This window comes from Lontra canadensis, unplaced genomic scaffold (assembly GCF_010015895.1).
Source record: "Lontra canadensis isolate GAN:19392208 unplaced genomic scaffold, GSC_riverotter_1.0 scaffold87, whole genome shotgun sequence".
Lineage (NCBI taxonomy): Eukaryota > Metazoa > Chordata > Mammalia > Carnivora > Mustelidae > Lontra > Lontra canadensis.
In genome coordinates, this window is record NW_022631081.1 from 5100997 (window position 1) to 5128648 (window position 27652).

The window sequence follows — 27652 nt, forward strand, 5'->3', positions numbered from 1 at the left end:
TTGGAACAGAATCCAGCACCCTAGCCTCCTAGGAAAGAGGGCCCCAAATCTGGATCTTGCTCTAGCCTTTGAGGATGGGGAAGATCTTGAGCTCCAAACCCAAAGTATCTGTGATTTCAGTGAGCTGGGACTGGCAGACAACTTTTCCCCTCCTGGCCTTCGCGCATCGTATGTCCCTAAAGACCCACCTTGCTGTGTGACGCAGGCATAGCCCACACCCACTCTGTGCCTCAGTATCAGAGGCAAAGTATAAAAAGATAAGAGCTCAGCCTCTGGAATCATAGCACTGGGTTCCAATCCTGACTCACCTGCTATGCATCCCAGGCAAGTCCCTTTCCCTCTCTGAGCCTCCTGTTTCTCTCTTTTCTGCAAAACGGGGGGACGAGAGGAGTCCCCATTTCAGGGGCTATTGTGAGAATTGAATTCGTGAATGTATCATGTAAATGCATACTATAAACCACTTACTACCCCCCCAGATGGGCTTACTATCTGGCGGGTAGAATAGTATCTTCTCAGCCAAACCCCCATTTTAAGAGGAGAAAACAGAGGCTAGGGCTAGGGATGCAAATTGCCAAGGCCACACAGAGCTAAGGAGCCATGATGTCCCCAGCACAGTCAGGTTTGTCTGATTCCAGAGGCCAAGGTCTTAACTTCCCTAGAGTTTGGGAGTCCTGGGTTTGAGTCTCGACTCTGTCTCTTGAGCCACGTGACCTTGGGCAAGTCCCTTTTCTCTCTGGTGTTTTTTTTCCTCATCTCAGTAAATGCAACCTGCCCCTAATGCCTCATGTAGTTTCCTCAAATGGGAAAATACACGAAAGTGCTTAGCACAGCGTCTGTGACAGACGTGTATGTGCTCAGCAGCTGGAGGCAGCTGCAACCATCAGAGGCAAGCTGCTTAACTCTCTGTGCCTCAGTTTCTCTATCCTTCAAATAGGGCTAATAATAATCTTATCTCAGTGGATGACCGTGAGGAAAAAACGAGTTACTGTGGGCTAAGCCTTAGCACCAATCTTGGCACCTGTATGTGCTTCATAAGCCCTTGCTATTTTTTTTTTAAAGTTCTGAAACCTGTTCCAGGCCAGCATGAGACAATGGGGGGGGGAACCCCAGCCCTCCACTTGCTGTAGCTCCGGGCCCTGCCTTTGCTGCCACTCAGCTATTATTAGGCCCAGAGTCCTCATCTCAAATCCAGATGGGGAGCTAGAAGGACGGGCAGGGCCAGGCCTGGCTGGCGGATATCTGGGAAAGCTGCTCCGGAGGCGGGTTTGGGTTTGGGCCCCACCCCGCCTGCCCTCCCTCGCCTGCAGCGGGTCCAGCCGCCACGTCTCCACTTGGCTCTAAGGCCTGCACAGAGCACTCCCTCCCACCATGGCCGCCTCCTCTGGGAAGGTTCAGAGCATTTCCACAGCCTCAGCACTTTTCTGCCTGGCCAGGAGAGGCCAGGCCTGCGTGGAAACTACCAACTGGATCCTGCTTGCCTCTGGAGCTGGCAAAGGGACCATATGCCCTCCGGCCTCGAGGTCTGTGCCTCCCATGAGGGCTTTCAGGTCCTCCAAGGGGAAGGGGCCACACAACTGGGCTCAGGCCTCAGCCCTACCACTGACATGCTGTATCCACTTGAACAAGTGACTTTCCCTCTCTGAGCTTCAGTGTCTTTATCTATCAAATGGGTATAATCGGAGCATCTACCTCATAAGGCCGTGGTGATGATTAAATGAGTGAAGGGCACATAATGAGCACTCAGTATGTGCCAGGTGTTGGTATCTCAGGCCTGGGTGTGCCAGGCTGAGGGGGAAGCAAGGGATTTGGGAGGCTAGGATCGGGGGTACGGAGGGTCTCCACTTCCAAGCTGCTATATAATCTAAAGCCTGTTCCTTGCCCTCGTTGGGACTCAGAGCACTTATTCAGATCACAAGGTGGGCATCTAGGACTCGACAATGCCAAGATTCGGCTGCTATGCTGAATAGTTAAGAAATAGGACAAGACCCATGTGGGCAGATGGCAGATCCCAAACAGCAGAGGAGAGGGCAGGGTATTGTGGTTAAGAATAAGGATTCCAGGGACACCTCGGTGGCTCAGTCGTTAAGCATCTGCCTTCAGCTCAGGTCATATCCCAGGGTCCTGGGATCAAGTCCTGGGATCAAGCCCTGTATCGGGCTCCCTGCTCTGCAGGGAGTCTCTTCTCCCTCTCCCACTCCCCCTGCTTGTGTTCCCTCTCTCGCTTTCTCTCTCTCTCTCTGTCAAATAAATAAATAAAATCTTAAAAAAAAAGAAAAGAAAGAAAGAATAAAGATTCCAGGTTCAAATCCTGTGTGAGGTGTGGACATGGCCTGGTCTCGCTGAGCCGGTCTCCTCTTCTGTATAATAATGGTCCTTCCTTAGAGGGCTACAGAGCTGTGAGGGTCTTGGTAATAACAAAATTGCCACTCATGTATTATAAGGGCGATCTGGAGCCAGGCTCCAACCCACTAAGGGGCAATTACACAGGGCTACTATCATGACCTCAGATGGATGTCAGGCATCAGAAAACCCCCCAGAAGTCACAAGAGGTCCAGGCCAGCCCATCCTGAATCCTCTCCTTTTTCCATGAGACTGGGTTAGTGGGGTTCCTGGGCATCTCAGGCCCCCTTCTTCCCGGAGACCACTTGCCTCCAAGCTTCCAATGAAGAGTCACTCCTTTCCCATCCTTCAGCACTTAAAGCCAGGCCCCCTTCTTCTCCAAGGCCGGAAGTTTATCTGGTACTGTTGCTCAGAGAACACAGCAGCTGGATGACATCATACAGGCGACAGCCTTGCCAAACTGGTTTGCCAAACAGGTCCCCAGTCCTATTCCTGGGGCTGCTGGCCATGACCGTGGGAGCCTCCAGTTCTGCCTATGAGGAAGAAGGTTACAGCCCTTGGATTCCACCAAGCTCAATAAGGACCAGTTCTCCTCAAGGACCTTATGCTCTAGCTTCATCTACTTGACATTTTCCCAACAAAATCCTCACAGTCCTACCTCCCTTCCTTTGTTCATGCTCCTCCCTTCACCAGATTGCCCTTCCCCACCCCCCTCAGCATGCCAAACAGCAAGTGAGGGCTTCGTTCTGTACAATTTTTAGAGTCCACATACCATGTCTCCCCCTACTCTGATTAGGCTGTGAGATCCCAACAGCAGGCACAGCTCTGATCCATGTCTAACCCTCCTTGTGCCCAGCAGCCACTGGACTCCCTCATAGACCCAAGGTTCTGGCCTTGGCTGGCCTCACAGCCACTTGTGAGCATATCCCAAGGTGGGGCCTCCCTGAAAGTCTTGGAATTTTATGTTGTATAGTCTAGTGGGGAAAGGGCTTAGGTAGCTCAGGCCATAATTCCTCCACTCTGCATATAAGGAAATTGAGGCTTTGAAGGGACCAAAACTTTGCCTGGGGCAGAGCCATTGCTAAGACCCATCATCTCTCTTGCCTTCTGCAGGACCCAAGCTGGGGGAAGGGGAAGCCAGGGTGATTCAGGGATCTGGCACTGCCAGCTTGGTAAAATATTTATTCTCAGACTCGGGCACTGGAACAAAATATTACCCTTAGCTCCTGAGCTGCTCCATCCACTCCCTGCTCTGCCAGTCCAGGACTGGACCTGGAGGAATCTGGACCCTTTCTGTTATAGCCCCTTGCCTGGGGAAGGCCTGAAGCAGGCCCGTCAAATCCCCTAATTTTACAGATGGATAGACTGAGGCCCAACCTCCCCAGTGCCTTGAAGATACGTACATTTTGCTCACCTGAGATTCAGGGCCCACCTCCATCTCCATTTCCTGTTTCATCTACAACCCATTTCTCCTCCTTTTCCTACTTACAAACCTCCCAGCCTTAACTCACACTATTCCCTGCCACAAGTACCCTTCCATGCCTTTCCCCATCTTCTCTGTGTGATGGATTTCTTCACACCCTTCCTCAAGGACCAGTAATGCAAATCACCTCCTCTGAGAAGCCTTCCAGGATTTCCCCCATCCTAGAGGAAGCAAGATGGAGGAAAGGGCCTTAGGCATGGGGCAGAATTCCACTCAAGTTTGAATGCCATTACCAGCCCAAGGTGCCTTCACTTCCCTAAGCTTCTTCCTCTGTAAAATCCAGGTAATACTTATCTTGCACAGTGCTTAACTTGCAGTAGGCCAAACCCTGTGTCTGACACGCAATGGGTGCTCAATTACTGAAAGGCTCTCCTCGTGGGATGTTTACTCCTTCCTGGGCTGTGGATGAAGGCTTCTGGGGCACTGTACCTGGCTACCCTTTGATCTTTGTTTTGCCACCCCCGTCATCCCGCCCCACCCTTTGCAGGGAGGAAGAAAGAATCTGGGCGGTAGATCTGGAGGAGGACCCCAGCCCTGAGGGTTCAACCTCAGGAAGGGACCCACGCACCTCTTCCGTACTGCCAAGACCTGGTGAGCGTGTGCGAGAATTGGTAAGCCCTAGTAAGTCCGCAGGCATAGAATCACCTGTGTGGTTCCTCCCAGCCTGCAGAAACGGGGTATTGGGCGGGGGGGCGGGTGTGGGGCTAGCAAGAAGCAAGCCATTCATTGGAGCCACACAGGCAGGCCCTGAAAAGCTGAGGTAGCCTAGGTGTACCCCACCCCAACCCACTGTTCCGAGGGCCGCACAAGGCTTCAAGTAGGACCAAGTTAGCCTTGGAGGGGGCTGCCCCTCATTCTGGTGAATAAGACAGTATCTAGGTCAAGTAGAGAGGGCCTAGATGGGGCCCACCCAGAAGGGGACCTCCAAACGTGGGCTCCCAAACTGGGTTCTGTTTGCTCCTCCTACTGTGTGACCTTTACAAGTCTCTTCCCTCTCTGTGCCTTGGTTTTCTCAGGGGTAAAGTGGAACCACCCCTCAGGGAGACGGGGATGAAATAAGATGACACCTTTTAAAAGAGTCTGGGAGTGTACTGGCCCTATCTCTAGATGGGGTTGAGGTGGGTTGGGTGGGTGGGTGGTCACAAGGATCTGGACAGCAGGGCTGTGGGGTTCTGCTGGGGCAATAGGCAGAAACTACTTCCCTCATAACCCCACATCACAGTGGATAAAAGCAAATTCTGGGCTCAAAAGGTGCTGGGATGAATCACAGTTCCACCATCAGCTTTGTCCTCAACTGTAAAACGGAACAGTAACCCTGGGCTCAAATGGTCGTTATAGGGAGTATATATACCTGGCACGCGGCAAGTACAAAATAAAAAAGCTGGAATTTTTTTTTTTTTTTTTTTTTTTTTTTTTTTTGGATAGACAGGACTCCAGACCCCACCTCCGGAGCTCCTTGAACAGGTAGGATCCAATGACCCTGGATCTGGGGGTCGGTGGAAAGGTCCTGAGCCTCCAGTACGAAATACCGGGGACCACCCTCCCCAGTGGATCTGAGCTCTTGGGTCCCCTGGCTGACTCCTGGTGTTGTCTTGGGCGTGTTCAATCTCTCTGGGCCTGTTTTCCCCACTTACTGAATGAGAGTCTGGACTCCGTATTCCCTATTTAGGACGCTAGCGCAACCAGAGGTGGTCCCTGGCCGGGACGGGGGCTCGGAAGGGAAATGCATGACAGATAAAGGCGACGTCCGTCCAAAGGTGTGTCGACTAGGGAAGGATAGTTGTGATGGATCCTACTCCACCTGAGATGCTCCTCGAGATGCACCAACATAGGGTCGACGTGCTGCCCGGTCACAAACCCTGCTCTTGGGACGCCTGGGTGGCTCAGTTGGTTGGACGACTGCCTTCGGCTCAGGTCATGATCCTGGAGTCCCGGGATCGAGTCCCACATCGGGCTCCCGGCTCCGCAGGGAGTCTGCTTCTCTCTCTGACCTTCTCCTTGCTCATGCTCTCTCTCACTGTCTCTCTCTCAAATAAATAAATAAAATCTTTAAAAAAAAAAAAAAAAAAAAACCCTGCTCTTAGGTGGCCGGGACCAGGTGTCTCGAAAGCAGCTTGGGCGGCAGCCAAACCCTACCGCTAACGCGAGAAGGGGGCGGAGTCGGGGGAAAGGACAAGGTCTCACGAACAAAGAGGAGGGCGGAGAGGGGCTGTTCTGAAGACTCCACGAGTCGGACGAGCCCGCGCCACTTACCCCGGCTTGGGGCGCCCTCCACTACTTTGGTGCGAAGCTGCGTCCTCCTGCCCACGCCTGCCCAACCAGCCAAAGTCGGGGCTGCAGTGGCCCCCAGACTACGATCCCCTACCTGGCCCGCGTAGGGCGGGGCCTGCCCTGGGGGCGGGGCCACCAAATTGAATTTCCCCAATGGGGCACGAGAATGGGCGGAACCCTCCCAAGAATTGGCTGGCGCGGCAGCGAGGGGTGGGGATGTCAGGGAGGCCGGCGAGGCTGGACGGGCGGCGCTAGCAGAATCTCGGGGACGGTTGCTGAGGGGGACTGGGATCCCGGTCGCGGCGCCTTCCGCCTGACCGCTCCTACTCTGTCGGATCCCAAGCGACCTGACCAGAGCCAGCGCCGAACCGGTGGGCCGGACTGAGAGGTGGGTGTGCAGGCCTCTGGGAGGTACCGGAACCCCCGACGGGTCCTGGGGGTGGAACCCGGTTATCTGGACAGGGGTTCTGGGACTCACAGACTTGAGAGCTCCCACCCATCCACGGGGGCTGTAAGCCATGGCATAAGGTTCTAGACCGCGGGAAAGGATACCACCCACGGATCTTCAGGAGGTTCCACGAACCTCAGGGTCCCTAGTCTGTGGGGGCACACACTTTGGGGAAGGTCCCACATTACTCTAAGGCCTCTCTCAATCCCTGGGGACCACAGACTATGTGTGTGATAGGGAGCTCTGTAACTGAAGTGAGGCAGCAGCGGGAATCACTAAGGAGAAGGACACTTCCTATAGTAGTACCCTGGCGTCCTGGCTTACGCATTAGGGAACCCTGCCCCTCAGGAGACATGGGGGAACTCAGAGTGTCCACAGAACCTATGTCAGGTGTTGCTGAGGCACTCTGGGGGGATTACCCCAAAGTCGGTAGAAAGAGGCAAGGACCCCAACAGAGGGAAGATGGGTGGTTGACACCTATCCAACCCTAAGGGGATGGGAAAGGCAAGTAGCCACTTGAAAAGGCAGGGTCTGAAGAACCCCAGCTGTGTGGATTAGGACATCCCACCACCACCAGACCCCTTCACCAGATGGGGTGACTCGACAAGTGAGTGTTCTGGGGAGGGGAAAGGCATAACTGAGGAATGAATCAACACGAGGTTGGGGGGGGTGGGCAATCCTGGGGCCATTTCAGTCACCACACATTAACTAAACACCTGTGGTGTGTCAGGCTGTGGGCCCTCAAATTCCGTAAAGACATGAGGGCTGAGGAAGGAAGGAAAGAGTTGGAAGTTTAGGCCAGGATTTAGGGGGCCATGATGGGCAGTGATGGGGCAAGAGGGAGTGTCCTGAGCCCCTAGGGGCACTTTGGAAGGGGGCTTCAGGAGCAAGAGGGGGCCAAGATTTTGATTAAATCCATCTCTGCCATGGGTCTTTGGGATCCTTCTTCCCCCCGGTGACAAATCCCTGGCCCTTTTCAGTCCTTACTTTGCCTATCCAGAGGTTGGATGGATCAGGTTCTGAAGGCCATTCTAGCTGGGGAATTCAATTCTAAGTCTGTAAACTGGTAGGAGGAGCTAAGTGCCTGGACACCTGGCTTCATGAGGTCTAGGCAACTGGCATCAGGGGGAGGGCAGGATAGGGAGAAGAAAGGAGTGTGTATAGAGGGCTGCCGTCAAGAACTGGAAGACAGGATGCTATCTCCAAATGGATTAAATCACCTGGGGAAATGTGGGGCAGTGGCAGCATGGATTTGGATATGGGCACAGCCCACAGCCAGGGAGCCTGAGCTTTTGGTCCGGGAGGGAGCTGGGCAGGCCCTGGGGATAGGTGGGTGGGGCAGGAAACTGGAGTCTGGCGGGCACCCCCTGGTGGTGAGCAGGCTGTGGTGGGCCTTAATTCAGGTCTCTACTCTCCCTGTGAAGAGCCCAGTTTAGGCCACGCAGCAGGCTAGCCTTAAGTTAGCTGGGCTTGAACCAGGGACTCCCACCCTTGGTTTGTTAAGTTTTCAGCATATCAGCCTAGGACTGAGGGAAACTCCCAGTCCGGAGCCACAGGGAGCAAGGAGGGGACCCCAACAGATGATCATGGGTTAGAGAGGGAAACTGAGGCACAGAGCCCAAGTGCCTGTGTTTTCCAGAGGTCCGGACATGCCTAATTCATGTCTGTCTCCTACAGAATTCCCTGAGCTGTCAGGTGCCACAGTCACTGGAGATCTCACGAGGAGGGGACGGACAGAGGTAGAGGCCAGCAAGATGGCAGATGAGGCCTTTGCTGGGCTGGATGAGGGAGCCCTCCGGAAGCTGGTAAGTGGCCCATTCATCCCTGCTGTGATGACAGGCAAGCCAGGTCAGAGGCAGGGCCTGTCCAGGCTACCTCTCCGCTAATGAGGGGAGGGGTGGAGGGAGGGGGCAGGAGGAGGGCTCAGGAGAACAGGACTAAGCCTGTTATGCAGGACTGATGCCGCGGACCCACTAGCATGTGCCTGTCCATGCTGGGTACTAAGGCCTGATCCCTCCCAGGCCCCCACTGCCACCACCTGTTTAAACAGTAACGGCTGGGGACTCACCCATGTGCAGCTATAGGTGTGGGGAGGCTAGATTTGCTCTCCCAAGCAACTGCCTGGGCAGTGCCTGCCCCCCGGAGGCTGGCCCAATGATAACAGTAGCACCAATGATTAAAAATGCCAGGGCACAGGGGCGCCTGGGTGGCTCAGACTCTTGGTTTTGGCGCAGGTCGTGATCTCAAAGTCCTGGGATCCAGCCCCACATCTGCCCACCCTGCCCTCCCCAGCTGGAAGTCAACTTGAGGATTCTCTCTCTCCTTTGGCCTTTCTCCCTGCTCTCACACTCTCACTCTAAAATAAATAAATAAATCTTTAAAAAAAAAATGCCAGGGCACAGCAGGGGTCAGGCTGGGTGCTAGACCATCTCACAGAAGCTGTGACTACAGCTCCAAAAGCCAGGAGGGCACTGTGGCTCAGAGAGGTGAAATCACTTCCCCGAGGGCACCTAGCTACAAAGAGGGTGTGCCAGGATCCAAACAAACCCCAAAGAGAGCCATGGGGGACCAAAGATAAGTCAAAGCCAGAAGAGCCCATAAAGAGGGAAAGGCCCTTGGGGGGCTTTGGGGCCCCTTATAAGCTCTGTGATTTCTAGTGTGTCATTTTTCCCTCTCTGAGCCTCAGTTTCTTTACCTGAAAAATGGGAGAGGGAGATCTGTGCAAACATATATCCAGGTCCTAGAGTTGGCATGGGGATAGAAGGAGGCATGGGCCCCTATCTCAGAATGGAAGAATAGGCCCACTCTTTTCCCAGCTTCTTGATCGCCCTATCTAAATATAGCCCACCCGTCCGGGTGCACAGAAAGGCTGTAGGGCAACGCAACGGGACGCGCACGTGACCACTATCAGGGGCAGGGAGCTACTGAACTGGAGGAAGGGCCAGAGCCCCGCCCCCCAGCCCTTAACCTTTGGGGCGGGGAGGGGGGTGAATTGTAGATTTACCTTTCCTAGGAAAAGGCTAGTGATCTACCCACCCCCATACCATTCTTCTGGGGACAGGAGTCACTGGGCAGTGGCCCGTGTTGCCATGATGTACCAAGGCAGTCAGCCTGTGTGCCCTCAGACCAGCCCCTTAGATTTTCTGGGTGTCTGCCATCGCCACAGCCGGCTGTGTGGCAGATTGGTTTTCCAGAAGTCCCACCACGTCAGCTTGACCTCCCCTCAGGAAGTCAGCCGAGGGTAATAAAGGCAGAGCGTGCCAGAAAGCAAGCCAAGCCCCCGCGCATCTCCGTCTTTAGGGGTCCCCTCGGAGGCTCAGGGTTCTCCAGTCGCCAACCCCGACTGGGCCCATGTGGGCTCGTAAAGAAGCCCAAGCGGTAGCTGCTGTCGGCCCAGCCCAGCCCCCTCGCTGGGAAAGAATTAACTAGACGCTGCCCATCGTCTTGGGACCGCGAAGCAGCTCAAGGTCATTCCCACTCCAACACCGGTTCCTCCACGGCCGCCGCCCGCCATTACTTCGCCCCGGCACTGCTGAGGGTTCCCGCCCCGAGCGCCGGCCTGGCTCCCGCCTGCTTCGTGGCAAGAACGGGGGCGTCCCAAGCCGGGCTCCTCCCCGCAGGGCCGGGCCTTATAAGGGAAAGCTGGCTGGCGCCCCAGCTTCGGGCCGATTCGGGGACCCGGGCAGCAGCTTCCGGCCTACGCTCCCGCACATTCCTGAGGACGGGGCGGGGTGCCTGCGCGGGATGGGGGCACTCGGGGACAGGCACGCCGCGTGTCCCTCTGCCACATACCCGGACGCCTTCCGCCTCGGTCCTGGGGTTCGAGTTCAAGCTCCAGCGCTCACTAGCTGGGTGACCTAGGGAAGCTGCTTAAGTGCTTTGATTTCCTCTCCGGAGCCGGGGACATTAAAGCAGGCGGTGGCGGGGGCTTCCTGTCTGGCTCCCCACCAGGCGCCCAGTTCGGGGCGGCAGGAGAGGGGCGTGGGCGGTGCCCTGGAAAGACTGGCGGATCCGGAGCCTGTGGGCCTTCGGCGCCCCCTGGCGAGGCCTCGCTCCATTGCCGGCCGGTCTCTCGGGGTAGCTGGAGGAGCTGGGACTGAGGAAATGCCTGGAAAGTCTTCTGTGTAGTACTGGTGGGGAGACTGAGTCCCAGAGAGATGCTGGGGCCTGTCAGACCCCACCCCCCACTCCCCAAGAGTGAGGACAGAAAGGCCCGGAGACCCGGCCTCCCAGGAGGAGGAAGTGCCCTCTTTCATCCCGGGAGAATTTTACTGGGCAGTTTCGGAAACGGCCCTATCCTCTTCCCCCTCCTTCTTGTGGACGATGGCTCTTTGTACTTCCTTCCCTCCCTCCCACAGCCCCCTCCACACACCACGGCGGGGCTTGAGAGGGCGGGGAACATAAGCCACACAATAGGAAGGAATGATGGGGGAGGAGGCTATAAAGGAAGGAGGTAGAGGGTTCCTGGACCCTACCCCTGAATGATTTCCCTGGGCCAGTCCTCTCTCTCTTGAGCCACAGACTGTAGAGGGGAGAGATGTGGGGCCTGAGCAGAGGGGAGTGCAACAGAATTGGCTGACTGCCCAGCAAAGGTACCCTTTCTGAACCTGGTTAGACCAGCCACCCTCAATCTCCCAGGGATTGAGGGGCTAAGAATCTGGTGGGAGCACCTCCCCCCCCCCCCGGGCCATTTATACCCTCTCTAGGGCCCTGGGTAGACCCTAGTGCAGCTATATTATCTGTCTGGGGAGCTGACCCTCCTACTCTGGGCCCTGGAGCCTTTGATGGTGGTTAGGACTGGGTCAGTATGGGGGGGAAAAATAGCCTCTAGCCAAACAAGAAACTGGGACTCCTAAACACCTGCTTCTGCATAGGTTTTTCCATCAGTCCGATGTGGATGAGGCTGCCACCCTCAGCAAGGCTGTAGTGCTTTGGGACAGAACATGGGAATCTTCCTTGCTCACATGGTGGACTCTAGCCATCCTAAGCATGCTTTCCTCCCTGGGGACCCTGTTGGGAGCCCATAGGGTGGCCTCACTCCTCCTGACTCCCAGGCTGCTTTAGGGGGTTCAATGAAGGACTCTGAGACAGGAGTCAAATCTTAGGAAGCAATGCCCAGGCGGGTGGTCGCTCTCCGCCCACTCTGTAAACAATCATGCACAGTGGGCCATCTAGGAGCTCTATTTCCATGGGCCGGGTCTCTCTGAGACCCTGGGTGGGTGGGAGGGCAGGCTCGTGACAGGCATGTGGCAGAGAGAGTAGACACAGACCACTCATTGTGGCCCAGGCCAAGCTGTGGGCAGCTGGTGCCCGCCCTCTGCCCCAGCAGCCAAAATGACTGGCCCCTCGCCCCCGCCTGTCCCACAGCTGGAGGTCACAGCGGATCTGGCTGAGCGGCGCCGCATCCGCTCAGCCATCCGGGAGCTGCAGCGGCAGGAGCTGCAGCGTGAGGAGGAGGCCCTGGCATCCAAGCGCTTCCGTGCTGAGCGGCAGGACAACAAGGAGAACTGGCTGCAGTGAGTGGCCGGGGGGCTTGGTCACACAGGTGGGAGGAGGCTACACTGGGGGCTCAGCAGGTGTTGTGCAGGCAGGTGGGAGCACAGGTGTGTCTGCTCCCCAGCTGGGTGTGCAAAGGGCAGCACAGGCAGGCATCTGGAATACGCTGGGATGTCTGTGGGTCCGGACCCCTCGCCAGTCGTGGAGTCCTAGACACGCCCGTGTCAGTAGCATATCGGAGCCCGTGGTCTTAGTGCTCACGTACACGGGCATGTGTGTGCCAGTGTGTAGCCAGAGGGCATGCACTGCCACCTGCCCCCCTGCCAAGGTTCTGGGTACCTAGTCCTGGCCGCTGCCCTCAGCCCGCATCCTCTGTGACCTGGCTATGGCAGTGGGGGTCAGAGTCCTGATGTCCCCGCAGCTCTCAGCAGCAGGAGGCGGAGCAGCGAGCTGCTCTGGCGCGGCTGGCTGGGCGGCTGGAGTCCATGAATGATGTGGAAGAGCTGACCGCACTGGTGAGGCCCAGGCCAGGGCAGGGGATGGGCCAGGGTGGGTTAAGAGCCAGACTCCACAGTCCAGCTCTCACGGCCTGCTTCTCATCCCCAGCTGCGAGGTGCCGGTGAGTATGAAGAACGAAAGCTAATCCGTGCTGCCATCCGCCGCATAAGGGCCCAGGAGATTGAGGGTATATGTCCCGCCCCAGTCCCGCCCTGTGCCCTGCTGCTCTCCACCCACATCCCTTCCTGGCCACTCACCTGGCATTTTTTTCCTTCCCTTCCAGCCGCCACATTGGCCGGGAGGTTGTGCAGTGGGCATGCCAACAGTGGCTCAAGAGAGGAGAGCAAGGGGCAGGCAGCACAGAGGCTGGAACAGTGTGAGGTAAGGAAAGTGGGCAGGGTGGGAGGGTAGCCCAGTGTCCTGCACCCATGAATGCCAGCAGCAGAGAGCACCAGTGTGTCTTTGCTAGGCTGGTACTTGACTGGGGGTGGGCGGTGTTTGGGGGACACTAGGGCTCTGTCTCAGGCCTCTGCCTATTCTCCTGCACAACTTCTGGCCACGTGTCCCCCAGTCCAGGCTCTGCATCTAGCCAGGCCGTCCCCTCAAAGCCATCTTGTCTATACTGCTCCCGAGTGTGTCTCCCATTACCACCCTGCTGGCTTCCCAACTTCCATGCCTGCCTCTCACCCACCATGGCCATCCGGCCCTCCATGGCCATCAGACCTCTGCTCTGTAGCCAATGCAGTCTCCCTGAAATGCAAATCTGACCCTGGTACCTCCCCAGCTTAAATCGATCCTGAGGCTGTCCCTCCCTATCCTGAAGCCCACATCCTGACTTTGGCTTATCAGGGCCTACCTATCACACCCCAGCTGACGGGTGGAGCACTGTTGGGAATTGACTCTTCTCTAGGGAGTGTGGGTGAGAGGTCAAGCTGTGTAGATTCCCTAAGTGGCCAGCAGAGGCCGCTGGGTCCCAGTCCCTGAAGGACTACCCCCACAGACGCACACACTGATTAGCCTGGCTCGATCCAGGGGTTAGGGGGCCTCTGCTCCAGGGATCTATTAAGGCCAGGAGTCCCCAGCAGGTCTCTTGTCATCCCCGACCCTTGGCATAGGATCTGGTCCTCTCCAAACCACCCTCACCTAGGCAGTGCCAGGAGGCTGGGAAGTGAAGATCAGCCTGCATGCGTGTGCGGGTGTGCCCATGGGAAGCTCTGCCTACCCCCTCTGCTTTGCATGCCCTGCCCTGGGCACCTGCCAGTCTGGGGAGCCTTGGCTGCATCCTGTGGATCACCCACAGGTGCCAAAGCCAGAGAAACAGGAGCAGCAGGCAGAGGTCCCAGAGCGAACCCCACCCCCCCAGGGCACCACCCGGGATGTGACCACAGTGACACTCCTGCTTCGGGCCCCACCTGGGGGCACACCCAGCTTACCTGCCTCGCCCGTCAGTTCACCCACCACTGCTTCTCCTGAGCCTCCACTAGAGCCTGCTGAGGCCCAGTGTCCTACTACAGAGGCTGTGGGCAGCCCCGAGTCACCCTCCAGGCCACCCAGAGCCACCAGTCCTGAGCCCCAGGAACCACCAGCCACCCCCAGCACTGAGAGGCAGGTGGTCAGCAAGGTGAGTCTGGATGAGGGACAGGGATACCAGGCAGGTGAGCTCCTTGATTTGGGAGTCAGGCTCTGCCTATGCTGTTTCCCCTGCAGCTCCTGCCTGGCCTCACAGAGCCCCCAGCCGTCCAAGGTCCCACCAAAGGTCCCGCCAACACAAAGAGAGCAGGTGAGGGTCCCAGCAGAGGTAGCTACAAGCCTCCCCTTCTGTGTCTGGAAAATGGGCTCTAGTGCCTAGACAGCTTCAGCTTCTTCAGCTAGGCAGTCCCTGACACTCCTCCCACTGCCCTAAAGTGTCCCCACCCCCAGCCTGGCCCGTCCCCCCACCCATGGCCAGAGGCCTCCCAGCAGCCTTGAAAGGCAACGGGCCTCAGGCACATTCTTTTCCCCAATAAGGGAGTGCACCCATCTCCCAGCTGAGGCCATGGGCAGTACTGCCCCCCCCAGGGGGGGTCCCCCACCCCCATCAGCAGGGAGGATCTGGGCACCCTTCCTCCAGCCCAAGCCTGGCCCCAGCCCCCAGGAGTGTCCAAGTCATCCTAGGGTCAGTGTGGGAGGAGAAGGAGGAGCCTATAAGCTAGATACAGCTGAATGGGGAGGCCAGGAGCTAAGGAGGTACAAGATGGGATGGGGAGGCTGGAGTACAAGAAGGGGTTGAGAGGCTGAGGTGGTGTGGAGAAGAGAACTGTGAGAGGTGGAACCCCCATAGCCAGTCTCCGTTATCTTCCCCCCACCCCCACCCCCCGGCCACCACCATTTCTCCAAAGTGCTAGACCTGGCTGGACCCCGTCCCTGCCAACGCTCCCTGTCGGTGCTCAGCCCCCGCCAGACAGCCCAGAACAGAGGTACTACCTGTTCCCACTTCTGGAGACTTGGGGCAGTCCCTGGCCCACCATGTCACTGATAGCCCTCTTAATCCCTTCTAGAGCCCCCCAACCCTGCCGGTGGACCTTCCCCATTCCAGCGGGCCGGCTCCGTGCGGGATCGTGTGCGCAAGTTCACCTCTGATTCTCCCATGGCTGCCGGGCTCCAGGATGGTCCATCCCGATTGGCCCTGGGTTCCTCGACCCCCGCAAGACTCCTGGGCCCCTCCCACATCAACACTACCCCTGCCTCCTCTTCCAGCGGCTCCTCCTCTGGGGGCCCCAGTGACACCTCCTCCCGCCCCAGCAAGGAGCCACGAGGAACAGCCAGGCCCGTGGCCCAGCTTCAGAGCTGCCCCCGGGAGGAGGGCCCCAGGGGGCGGGGCTTGGCTGCCAGGCCCCTTGAAAACGGAGCAGGGGGGCCCCTGGCCCGCTCAGAGGAGCCCAGTGCCCCGCTTCCCGTGCCTGTCGGCATTGCAGAGCCAGGGGCCAGTATGAAGACCACATTCACCATCGAGATCAAGGATGGCCGTGGCCAAGCATCCACTAGCCGAGTGCTGCTGCCCACAGGCAACCAGAGGGCAGGTAGGCCTCCCTGCTCTCTCGCCACTGCTGGGAAGGAGTGTCTGCAGCCAGCCACCCACCCAGCTCTGCAAATAGGACCAGCGCTGTGGCCAGGGTTCAGGGTGTCTCCAAAGACTGTGCTGGGAGCAAGGGGCACCATTAGCCTTGGCTGGCATCTCCCTCACTGCAGCTGATCTGACAGTAGCCCTTCTCCCCCTCCAGAACTGACGCTGGGCCTCCGGGCGCCTCCCACCCTCCTCAGCACCAGCAGTGGGGGCAAGAGCACCATCACCCACATCAGCAGCCCTGGGACCCTGGCCCAGCTGGGTAGCATCACTCACGTCACCAGCTTCAGCCATGCCTCCCCTGGTAGCCGGGGAGGCTGCAGCATTAAGGTGAGCCCCTCCTTACCCTACCAGCCTCACAATCCATCAGTCTTCTATAGACCGCTTCAGGATGTAGGGCTAGTGGGATTCCTCTGCTCCGCTTCTCCCCCATTGCACACACAGGGAAACTGAGGCCCGGAGAGAGAAGGTGGCTACCTACAGTCCAGAGCCAGTTGGCGGCAGAACTAAGGGCAGACCCAGCAGGTGTGTCAGGAGCTTACTTTGTACCGGCCTCAGGCTTCCCACATGCTGGTGTGGTCCTTACTCCAAAACCGGTTGGTTCATTCCTAATGAACAGATGGGAAAATTGAGGCTCAGAGAGGGTAGTGCGGGCTTGCCCCCTCTTCGTGTGGTAGCCCCAGGGCTCCTGCTCCTTTCCAAACTGGACCTCAGCCCCAAGAAGCAAAGCTGCTGATCTGCTCATCCAAGATCAGCCTGGCCTCTTAGGAGATTGGAGATTAGTGATTACCATCTGCGTCTACATCTCTGGGGGGTTGAGCAGAAGCATGGGTGGGGGGATAGGCAGGAGGAGGCAGCAGCCTAACAGGTGCCACGGGAACTGAATACGCCGTACCTTTCCATTATTCATTCCCGAGCCTGGGATCAGCCGGCTGGGAGCTCAGCTGGGGAAGGAACTCCCCAGTGGGCCGTCTGGCTGCCCAGGTAATGTCCTCTTGGCTTCATTGGGGACTGAATGGGATTTTGGTTGAGGTGAGATGGCTAGAGCCAGCTTTGGGCCTTTTCGGGGGTGACTGGAAGAGGGTGGGGGCAAGAAAATACCCTTTCCCCCTCAGAGCAGGACATGTCTGCTCTCTGCCAAGAGAGTGAGGGGATGGTGCCTTTGGGGTGGGTGGGAGGTAACAACAGTGAGTCTTGCATCTAATGCCACCAACTCACCTCAGTTTCCCCATCTAGAATCGAGGGAAAGCAGAAAAGTGCCTCAAATGGGCTCAAAATCTGTGGTTAGATCCAAGGGCCACAGGCAGGCCAGAGAATGTTTATGTCAGGGACGAGACACTCGTTCTAGCACATTGCTCAAAGTCCTGCCTCTCTGCCTCCATTTCCCGCACTTGTTCAAGGCTTTCTAAAATTGCATGGCCTAAAGGCAAAGGAGCGCAGGCTCTGGAGTCTGGCAGGCTGGATCCTCACAGCTCATGCAAATGGTGGCCCAGGCAGGCCCATTCCTTGCTACCTGCCTCGGTTCCCCCATCTGTGGGGCATGGGGCTGTGGCCTTGGTAGTCCTTCAGAACCTGTGCAGCGTTGCTGTGCTGCCCGTCTGCGATCTGTGCAGGGCCAGGGCCAGGCCTGGCGGTCTGCCTGCTTGGGCAGGCCACCCCTCCCCCACAACCCCCTCCACAGGGAGCCCAGAATAGGTTTCTATTTGGGCCGGGGCCCCAGCCCCAGCTGGCGGGTGGCAGGCTGAGAGGCTGGGAGGCCAGCAGGGGCGGGGCAGGCCCACTGCCCTTGCCTTCGCCCTCAGGCCAGCTGCAAAGACTCTGATACTGCCAGCCAGAGGCAACTGTCCCTATCCCTGTCCCCATCGCACCCCACCATAGAACACCTGCCATCACCATGCCGGGGGTCCCGGGGCCCGGGTCCGAGCTGGCTGTGGCCCTTGAGGAGCGATTGGGCTTGGCATTGGAGGAGCTGCGGGCAGTGGCTGAGGCTGGCCGGGCGGCAGTGACCCACGCAGCTGAGGCAGCAGCCTCAGCCATGGAGCCCGTGGCCCGGGCCGCTGAAGAGCTGCGGGTGGAGACGGCAGCGATGAGCCGGCGGCTGGATGCACTGGGCAGGCAGGTGGAGGTGCTGAGCCTTCGGCTGGGGGTCCCACTTGCGCCTGACCTTGAGCCTGAGCTGGAGCCCAGCGAGCTGCTCCTGGCCGCTGCCGACCCCGAGGCCCTCTTCCAGGCGGCTGAGGATGCCGGGACCCCTGTGGCCCACCCGCCTGCCTTCAGTACCCGCCGCCGCTCCTCTGCCGGCCTAGCCCGCAGCAGCAGTCTCGTAAGTCGCTCTGGGCTGGGGAAGCAGGGCCCGGGGGGGTGGTGTTGAGGGGGTTCTGCATCTGCTGAGGGTCCTTAAGATATGCCTCTACCATCACTGAGCCTCAGTTTACCTATCTGCAGAGGGGCTGGGATGCTGGTGCTCCAATGCTCAGGCGAGAGGGCGCCAGGCTCCTGGCCCTGAGGCGTGCTTGGTGGCTGCCCCAGCAGCCCTTGGCCAGGCCCCAGCCCCCACCCCCACCCCCATCCGTACTCTGACCCAGCCAGGCTGAGTCTCCCTAAAGCAGCTGCCATTTCGGCTCTCCTTACCCTCACAGCAGACAGAGAGGCCCTGCCAGGATGGGAGGGGCTATGATAACTGGGCTGGGGGCTTGTCTGCAAGTGGTTGGAAGGTGGCCTGGGAGGGGTAGGGCAGTGAGTTGGGGCTGCATGCCCCCTTGGAGGGAGCAGGGGCAGGCTTCAGAGAGGACTTGGCTCTGAGCAGCCCCAGACAGACACCTGGTCAGGAGCCCAAGGGCCCCGGTCCAGCCCCTTTGGGGCATGTGTGTGTGTGTATGTGCGTGGCTTGTGCTGCCTAGGCACTGGCCCAGAAGGACCCAGGCCTTGGGAACTACCAGCACAGCCTGCCTAGGAGGGGGCTGGGGATGAAGTACCAGAAAGAACTCAGACTCAGGAGTTAAGGTACCTTCAGCTCAGACCCCAGGCTGCAGGCAAGTCATGCAGCTACTCTGAGCCTCAGTTTTCCTGTATGTTAAATAGGGACAATAAAATCTCTAGTGTTTATACAGTACTCACTACCAAATGAGTCACCAGTATTGGTACCATTGATCGTAGTAACACAATTCCAGGGAGATGGGAAGCCCTATGGCAAGGCTGTCAGCACCTCTTACCTGAGGCTGACCACAGTATGACCATCCTCGCGTGGGCAGTCTGACCAGTTGCTAGTTATTTCCAAGGCTGTGCCAACAGACCCAGGGCCTGGTCCCCCATCCCCTGGGGACAGGGTTGGTTTCATCTATACCCCTCCTTAAACTGCGTGCCTTCTCCCCACCCTGCAGATGGAACCTGAGCCAGCAGAGCCCCCCTCTGCAGCAGTGGAAGTGGCTAATGGCACCGAGCAAAGCCGGGTGGACAAGGGACCAGAGAGGCGGAGCCCGCTGAGTACTGAGGAGTTGATGGCCATCGAGGATGAAAGCATCCTGGACAAGATGGTGTGGCCATATCTGGTGGACTAGGGGTTGGCAGGGGCCAGGAACCAGCAGGCAGCAGGTGGGTAATGACAGCGGTTCTCTCTGCAGCTGGATCAGACGACAGACTTTGAGGAACGGAAGCTCATCCGGGCTGCACTACGCGAGCTCCGACAAAAGAAGAGAGGTAGAGAACCCCTTGCCCCACTCAATATCCAGTTGCTCCCTTGCCCAGTTGCTCTGGGGTCCATTCATGGACACTCTAGTTCAGTAAACTGCCCTACCCAGCTTCTTCTCTAGCCCCAGATGTTCCCTGCCTCCTTCCCCCTGGATCCAGCATCTCCCTTCCCTAGACCTGCCTTTCCCCCTGGCTATTCCTGTTATACCAGCCCCAACCAGCTTCTCTTCTCCATCCTAGACCCAGTTACTCCCTTTCCTAGCTACTCCATCTTGGATCCTATTGCTTCCCCAAGTACTGCCAGCTACTCCTTCCCTGAATCCAAATATTCTTTCCCCCAGCTGCTTTTCTCTCCTTGAGAGCCACTGATGACCTCTGTAGCCTCTGCCCCCACCCAGCTTCCCCTTCCCTGAGCACAGCTATTTCCTGGATCCAGCTATTCTTTCCCTCAGATTCTAGATTCACTTGCTGCTCTAGATACTCTCTGAAGCTGACTGCTTCCTCCAGGCCCCACTGATGACCGCCTAGCCCCTATGCTCACCTGCCTACTTCTTTAGGCCCAGTTACCCTTCTTGCCAGCTTCTCTCCTCACCACTCTTCCCCTGGATTGAATTACTTCTCAGGTACCCCGAATTACTCCCTCCTTGAATCTAGATATGTCTTCCTCCAACTGCTCTTTTCCCCCTTAGACCCATTAAAGACCCATTCAGCCACCAGCCTCACTCAGCTTCTCCTTCCCTGAACTCTGCTACTTCCGTCCTAGATCTTCATATTCATTCACTTGGGAATAAACTAAACTACTCATTCCCATAGGAACTCCCTTCTTGGATCCAAATACTTCCCCTTTGAGTTTAGCTAGTCCATATTCCCTTGTTGCTGCCTGAGTCCATTGCTACCCACCACACCCCACCCCCTCCTGCCAAGTTATAGCTGTCTCCTCACCCTCAGCTACTCCTAGAGAGGGCCCTTGTACCCTGTGTCTTCCGTATTTCTAACAAGTTGCCCTCCACCCCACCTTGTATGCCCTGTGTGCCCGTGCATATGTGCTGTGTGGGTGATGGGTGGCCCTTCTGGGCATGCATGGGGCTTCCCCCTTGCCACCCCCACCCCACCCAGACCAGCGGGACAAGGAACGGGAACGGCGGCTGCAAGAGGCACGGGCCTGGCCAGGGGAGGGCCGTGGCAACACAGCCACTGAGACCACCACGCAGCACAGCCAGCGGGCAGCTGATGGCTCAGCTGTCAGCACTGTCACCAAGACTGAGCGGCTCGTCCACTCCAGTAAGGGGCCGAGCGGGGCTCAGGGCTACAGGTGGGAATATAGCCAGCCCACTGGCCCCATGCCTCACATTCCTCCTCTCACCCCCTGCCCCTCCAGATGATGGCACGCGGACGGCCCACACCACCATGGTGGAGTCCAGTTTTGTGAGGCGCTCAGAGAGTAAGGCCGCCTGGTGTCGCCCTGTGCCTGCCTGCCTGCCCACCTCCTCAGACTCTTCCTCAAGCTCTCTCTCCGTACCTTCATCTGTGTGTCTCTGTCCAGCAGTCACTTTCTCTTCTCTGCCTGTGGCTACCACCATCGCCCCCCTCACAACCCCCCACCCTATCTCCTGACGTTTAGCCCAAGCCCTCACCCTGCTCCTCTTCCCCTTTCTTGCAGATGGTGGCAGCAGCACCATGGTGCAAACCAAGACCTTCTCCTCGTCGTCATCCAAGAAGATGGGCAGGTGAGCACAGGTACCCATCCCCGACTACATGGTACCTCACTGCACACCTATTCTACAGAGGGGTAGACCATGGTGCTGGAAGGTAATAAGCATACAGGCAGGGAGAGTCAGAGTAGGAATCCAGCCACTCCTGCTCCCCTTGTGATCTCTCCTGATCCGCAGCCACACCACTGGGGAGACCAGAGATTTGCTTAGGGTCTCCCAGCTCTGAGTGGCAGTGATGGCATTGAGCCCATAGAGAGGCGTGCCTGCCCCTGAGCTGCCTGGTGGCCCTGCCACTTCCCAGTGTCTGCAGACCACATCCCATGTCACAGAGCACTCTGCACCTTATTCTCATGAGGGAGGAGTACACCTCTATCCTACAGAGTATCTCGGGGCTGGTAGGCTCAGAATGCAGGCTGGGAACCAGTGGGGTTCAAGAACTCTGAGTCAGAAAGACCTGTGATCACATTCTTGCATTCCCCCCCCCCCCCCGCCATGCCCTCTGAAACCTGAGGCCTGTTTTCTCAGCTTTGGTGGAAATGGCAAGGGTCCTCCCTCCCCTCGTGATGTTTAAAATGGCACATAGGAAAGGCTCAGTAGGTATGAGCTATTATTATTACCATCATTCTGATTACGCTGGTGGGCATTACTGATAATGTCCAGAATCTGAACTCACCTAGTAACTTGATCAGAGATTGAGCCTTCTCAGAGAACTCCCCAGGGCCCAAGTCTGTTGAAAAGAGTGGCTCCCATCTTTATGTCCTTTGAGCTTCAGTCTACTCTGCAAAACTGGTGTGATGAGGATGCCTCCCTTGCTGACCGGTGTTGCTGGTGGTGGATATACCGCAGGGTGTAGAGTACAAGACTCCTCCCTTGGCAAGTGGGGGTTGAGGCTCAGGAGGAGCCTAACAGTCGCCTCCCTAACCCCCAGCATCTTTGACCGCGAGGATGAGACCAGCCCGCGGCCCGGCAGCCTGGCGGCACTCGAGAAACGCCAGGCAGAGAAGAAGAAGGAGCTGATGAAGGCGCAGAGCCTGCCCAAGACCTCGGCCTCTCAGGCGCGAAAGGCCATGATTGAGAAGCTGGAGAAGGAAGGTGCCGCAGGGTGAGTGGCGGGGTGTGGATGGGCGGGGCCTAATGACCACATGGGGCGGGGCCAGAGACGGGAAGGCGCAGTGGTAGCCGTGCTGGGAGGGGCCTGAAGGACGAGGAAGGCGGGGGCTGGGACAGGCTGGGTGTGCGGGCCGAGGCAACAGCCCCTATGGTCATGTGACCTGGCCTCTTCCCCCACCCCCCCACCAACCCCAACGCACCCCTACAGCAGCCCTGGTGGACCCCGCGCAGCCGTGCAGCGCTCCACCAGCTTTGGGGTCCCCAACGCCAACAGCATTAAGCAGATGTTGCTGGACTGGTGCCGAGCCAAGACTCGTGGCTATGAGGTGAGCTCTATGAGGCCAGGCAGCCTAGCTTCTTTCTTCTACCCCCAATCCCCACCCTGCAGCTCTGCACCTACCTCTTTGCAGAACTCCTTCTCACACTCTGTGCTTTTCACAGCCCCCCATGCCTGGCAGGGAGGATGGAAGCCCTCTGTGGGATGAGGAAACGGGCTCAAAGAGGACACACAGCATGCCCTAGATTGCAGAATAAGTGATTAAGTGGAAGGGTCTCATGAGGGCCCAGTTCAGAGCCAGACCTCACCCTTAGAGTCCCCTCTCACTGCTTTCTGAAATGGGAGTTGGGGAGCTCCGTAAATTTATATTAGCAAGGGAAATAGTAGGGGAGGCATGACCATGGTCTTAGCTGGGTGGTGCTGGGCTTCCTGGTGGCTCTGTGCCAATAAGTAGCAGAGTTGACAAACTGAATGGAAGGATGCTCACATTCCCACTGCCCAACCGCTGTGCATCCCTGGGCGAGCTACAGGGCCTCTCTGACCCCAATTGCCCTACGTCTGGAATGCCAAACACTGGGGGCACAGAAGTTACAGGGAGGCTGACCGGTCCTCCCACCACCCATACATAGCACGTGGACATCCAGAACTTCTCCTCAAGTTGGAGTGATGGGATGGCCTTCTGTGCCCTAGTGCACAACTTCTTCCCCGAAGCCTTCGACTATGGGCAGCTCAGCCCGCAGAACCGGCGTCAGAACTTCGAGGTGGCCTTCTCATCTGCTGAGTAAGTGTGGGCCCCAGCCCCGCTGGTGTCAGCTGGGCATCCGGGGCTACGCATCTGGGCCAGGCCCAGCTGCCCCAAAGACCCCTGGAGCTGGCCAGCCTCGCTGTCAGACAGCGGCGGAGACCCCCTTCCCCAGAAGGCCCCTCCCCTCTCTACCCTGCCCACCCGCCGCTGAGTGTGCCAGGTACCCGCTGGAACGAAGGAGCCGCCGGCCCGCCTACCAGCCCCTGCCAAGGCCCACCAGGTGGCCCTGTCCATATCCACTCCATCCTCCCTCTGTCCCTTCCTCCCTCTCTCTCTCCCTTTCTCTGTCCTGCTCTCCTCCCACCATCACCAGAGCTTCCTGCTCCCACGGGATCCCGGCTGGAGATTCCAAAAGGAGGCTCCTGGCCTGGGCCCTGGGCCCGCCCAACCTATATAGGTGTTGCCAGAGGCTTATATAGGACATCAGCAAGCCCTCCACTTTGGAATCGTTACCCTGTCTGCTCACCTCACCCTCAGCACCCTCCATCTGTCTTTCCTTTTCTCCTTTTCTCTTTCTGGTTCCCCCAGATTTCTTCCTCTTCCCCCTCCCCCACCTCCTCTCACGCCTCCCTCACCCCCCCTCCCTGGGGCACAGCCCTCCTCTCCAACCTCAGTTGCCAACGCCATTGCCCCCCCCCCACCCCATTCCCGCTTGCCCCGAGAGTTCTCTGCACCTGTGACTGGTCTGGCCCCCCACCCCTGTCTGCATCGCACACCATTAGTGACGGGTAGTGAGCGGCACGTCCACAAGGGGGAAGGGGCATGCGGGGGGGGAGCCGAAAGACTGCAGCACTGAGAATGTAACTGAACTCTTGTCTCTGTGTGTGTGTGTATGTGTGTGTCTCTCTGTTCTCCTACCCTTTCTCTTCTCTGCCTCTTCCCCCTCTTCTCTCCTGGGCCCTGCCTCCCCACCCCTTCCCGGCCCCCTACCCTCCCCAGGACCCATGCGGACTGCCCGCAGCTCCTGGACACAGAGGACATGGTGCGGCTTCGAGAGCCTGACTGGAAGTGCGTGTACACGTACATCCAGGAGTTCTACCGCTGTCTGGTCCAGAAGGGGCTGGTAAAAACCAAAAAGTCCTAACCCCTGCTCAGGGGCCCCACGGTGAGAAACGCCGCCTCGCCCACCTGTGCTGTATCTGGAATCTGCTCAGAGGGGCACAGAGAGAGACCCGGGAGGTGGGTGGGGGAAGCAACTGGACCCCGAGAAGACCCAGGAGGAGCCAGAAATGGCCCTATCTTCTGGTAGTTCAGGGCCCAGCAGGCAAGACCATTCTATAAAGGGGCAGTGATCACCCACATGAGCCGGACTGAGATGGAGCAAGCCTAGGAGGGAACCCCAGAGGAGGCACCTGACCCAGCCTGCAGGCCCAGGACAGTTGTCTGAAAAAGTGCAAACTGAGCTGGGATCTGAAGGACAAGTTCAGGCTAAAGGAGGGAGAGGGAGTCCCGGAAAGAGGGATGAGCCTATGCACAGGGCTGGGGGCAAGAGGGATGGAGAGCATGGCACACCCAGAGGGGAAGGAAGTTTAGTCTGGGTATGAAGGGAAGAAGGGGCCATGAGAGTCTGAACTACCTCCTGAGGACAAGAGTCATAAAAGCTTTCCAAACAGAAGGGATGTATGTCGTCTGGTAGGCATTTTAGAACAATGCCTGGATGAGGGATGGGGAGGGAAGGAATGGGCTAGATAGCTGGAGCAGCTTAATAAGAAGCAGGACAGACTTCCTCATGTATCCAGCTGGGAAGAGAGAAGGAAGCTCAAGGGATCTGCTGGGCCCTGGGGAGCTGGTGGTGCCGTACTCATTGGAGAGCTCAAGAGCGGGGACAGTGTAACAGGAAGATGTTTCTGGATCTCTAAACCAGCTCTGGCATTTTCTCTCTAGTCACCTCACCTCAAAGCCACAGTAGAGAATTCAGGTCCTGAGCTAACTGTCCATTACAGATAAGCTGCTCAGAGAAGGAGAAAGGTGGCCCAGCATCCTGGAGGTTTTAGGTCAGAGACAGGGCCAGAAACTAGAACTCAGACTCCCCACTTAGCAACCCATCTTCCTTACCCCATCACTTTCCCATCTATTGTGTAGAGAGAAGAAAAGACAAAGGCTCAGAGTGAGGGGATTGCCCAAAGTAATGTGAGTCAGGGACAGAGCTAGTGGTGAACTCAGATACCCCTCAGTGCCTGGACCCGGGGTGGTGGGGGGGCAAGCCAACATGTACACACATATACCCAGAGAAGCCATGCAGGTGAGGGGAGGATGGGCTTGATTCTGTCTCCAGGTCATATATGGACTTAGGAGCTGCTGCCCAGCAGGCTGGCCTGGAAGGAGAGGGGCCCAACCCAGCCCTGATCCAGTTGGAAAGTGTGACTCAGCCGTGCTGTTGCTTGAATTGCCCTGTGTTTGGCCTGTCACTGGGGCAGCTGGAGCCCTGAGCCGTGAGCCCCAGTGTAAACAATGGCTTTATAAGGTCTCTAGGGAAGACACCAGAGGTGGGAGGGAGCTCCACGTTGGGGAGCCCGGGATCCCTGGGGAGATAGCCACAGCTTGAAGAAGCTGCAGAGAGAGGCTGTCTTTTTCCCTATAGTAGAGCCAGGGAAATGAATCCAGCCAGGGCCAGAGATGACCCCGAGGGCACCATAGCACATCAGCAACAGAGTCAGAAACCACCTCATTCATCCTAAGTGCTCCCAGGGTCTCCCATGAGGCCGAGATGTTGTTGCTATAAAGATGGAGAAACTGAGTCACAGAACAGGGCAGAGCTTTATCTAGCACACACAGCTGATTAGGGGTACAGCCTGGACTGAAACAGAGGTCTCCTGCCTCCCAAGTTTCTTCCATGAAGGAGTCCAGGTGAGCTGGGAGTAGGCCCCAGCCCTACCATGGTCTCAGGTTTGACTTTGATCAAGGCACAAGATGAGAGGAGGTAGTCCTGGACCCTTTGGTGTGTTGGCAATAGAAATAGTTCCTGCCCTTATGCCTTTCCTGCCAAAGGAAATTCAGTTAACATGGACATGGGAGGGAGCAGGGCAGAAAATGTCTTGCTTTGGGAGAGGAGGAGGAAATGGAGCCAAAGAACAAACACCAGCTTTAGAGCTCTGGGCTGTCAGTTGCTTAGTGGCTGCAGCCCACTGACTCTGGAGTGGGGAGATGGCTCCTGTAGTAGGGAAGAGGGGGCTCCAGGCAGGTGTCAACACCCAGGGCTGGGGTGCTTGAGTCCCAGGAGGCCCAGCCCTGCACCTACTAAGCTATGAGTCTTGAAACATGCCTCCTGGTCTGTGACTCAGTTTCCCTATCTGTAAAGTACAGCTAGCACTCTGGAGGATGACAGAAGGGCGGTCCTACCTTTGAGGATGTTGTAGGTGGTCCTGTCTGTATTGGTTGGGACCTTCATCTGCCTCCCCTGCTCTACCCAAGGCAGGTGGTAAGAATTAAATAACTACCCCCCCCCCACACACACACACGCACTGTCCTCCATCTTATATAGCAGGATTGTCCCCTCATGCAAGGACAGTGGTTCCCAGGCCTTTCTGTAGGAGATACCAGGACAGGCATCTGAGAGCTAATCCAGGGCACAGAGGGTTACAGGGGCAGGTCCTGACTGCAGGGAAAGATTTCCCATTGGTAAGTCCCCACTGGATACAATGGCCCAACCCAGAGGCTTGTGCCAGCAGGAGTGTGCCATTGAGGCTGTGTAGGAGATGGCCCTCCAGAGAGAATATGGGTGGGATCTGGAGGCAGGACACCCACCCACCCCCCACCCCGGGGGCTAGGGGTAAAGAGCTGGACTGCCCAGAGTTGAATGGGGCATGGCACCCCTCTCCCATCTCCACCTCCACCTACCTGGCCTGGCTCCCATAGTGAAGCTTCTAGGCTTGGGTGAGTGTGGCCTGAAGTTTCCTGTCTTCCCAGAATGCTTTTACCCCTTCAGTCAATCAAGAATCTGGAGTTTATGGAAGACCCAACAGGCCGCAAGCAGTGAAAAGACCTCCAGGTAGAGGGTAGCAACAGGAGGTGGGGCCGGCGCTGACAACCACACCCCCCCCGTGCCCCCTCCCTACAGGATGCTGGTGGACTGCGTGCCCCTGGTGGAGGTGGAGGACATGATGATCATGGGCAAGAAGCCCGACCCCAAGTGCGTCTTCACTTATGTGCAGTCGCTCTACAACCACCTGCGGCGCCACGAGCTGCGCCTGCGCGGCAAGAATGTCTAGCCTGCCTGCCCGCACAGCCCGCCTGCGGCAAGCTGCCCCCACCGTCCAGGCACCGTCCCCTCCCTGTGCGCCTGCCCACTGCTGCCGTCTGTCGCGACACCCTCCCCCGCATACACACGCCGCGTTTTGATAAATTATTGGTTTTCAACGACTCTGACTCCTCTCTGCCTCTCTTGGGCTTGTTAAATTCAGGGCAGCTTGGCAAGGGGTGCAC

At 57.6% G+C, this 27652-nt stretch overlaps 1 protein-coding gene across 8 annotated transcripts; it reads left to right on the forward strand.

Annotated features, from left to right (window-relative positions):
• Positions 1-6325: 6325 nt before the first annotated feature.
• Positions 6326-27589, forward strand: SMTN (smoothelin). Of its 8 annotated transcripts, XM_032883438.1 has the most exons (21): positions 6327-6482; positions 8220-8347; positions 11910-12058; positions 12460-12553; positions 12645-12723; positions 12820-12917; positions 13837-14157; positions 14244-14316; positions 14915-14992; positions 15074-15595; positions 15797-15969; positions 19020-19172; positions 19260-19335; positions 20443-20607; positions 20705-20767; positions 20987-21053; positions 21967-22140; positions 22357-22474; positions 23055-23206; positions 24170-24335; positions 27288-27400. In XM_032883438.1, exons 2-20 carry the CDS (start codon positions 8297-8299, stop codon positions 24312-24314), a joined length of 2751 nt encoding a protein of 916 aa, XP_032739329.1. In that variant the 5' UTR covers positions 6327-6482; positions 8220-8296; the 3' UTR covers positions 24315-24335; positions 27288-27400. The 8 variants fall into 8 exon arrangements, with proteins under 8 accessions (XP_032739328.1, XP_032739329.1, XP_032739327.1 ...); XM_032883437.1 differs by lacking the exon at positions 24170-24335 and having other exon boundaries at positions 6326-6482; positions 22360-22474; positions 27288-27589; XM_032883436.1 differs by lacking the exon at positions 24170-24335 and having other exon boundaries at positions 27288-27589.
• Positions 27590-27652: the final 63 nt, after the last annotated feature.

Coding starts and splice junctions, on each gene's coding strand:
- SMTN (XM_032883444.1), top strand. CDS start 8,297: ATGGCAGATGAGGCCTTTGCTGGGCTGGATGAGGGAGCCCTCCGGAAG. Junction 20,768..20,986: donor TTTTGTGAGGCGCTCAGAGA/GTAAGGCCGCCT, acceptor CCTTTCTTGCAG/ATGGTGGCAGCAGCACCATG. Junction 22,141..22,356: donor GAGAAGGAAGGTGCCGCAGG/GTGAGTGGCGGG, acceptor GCACCCCTACAG/CAGCCCTGGTGGACCCCGCG.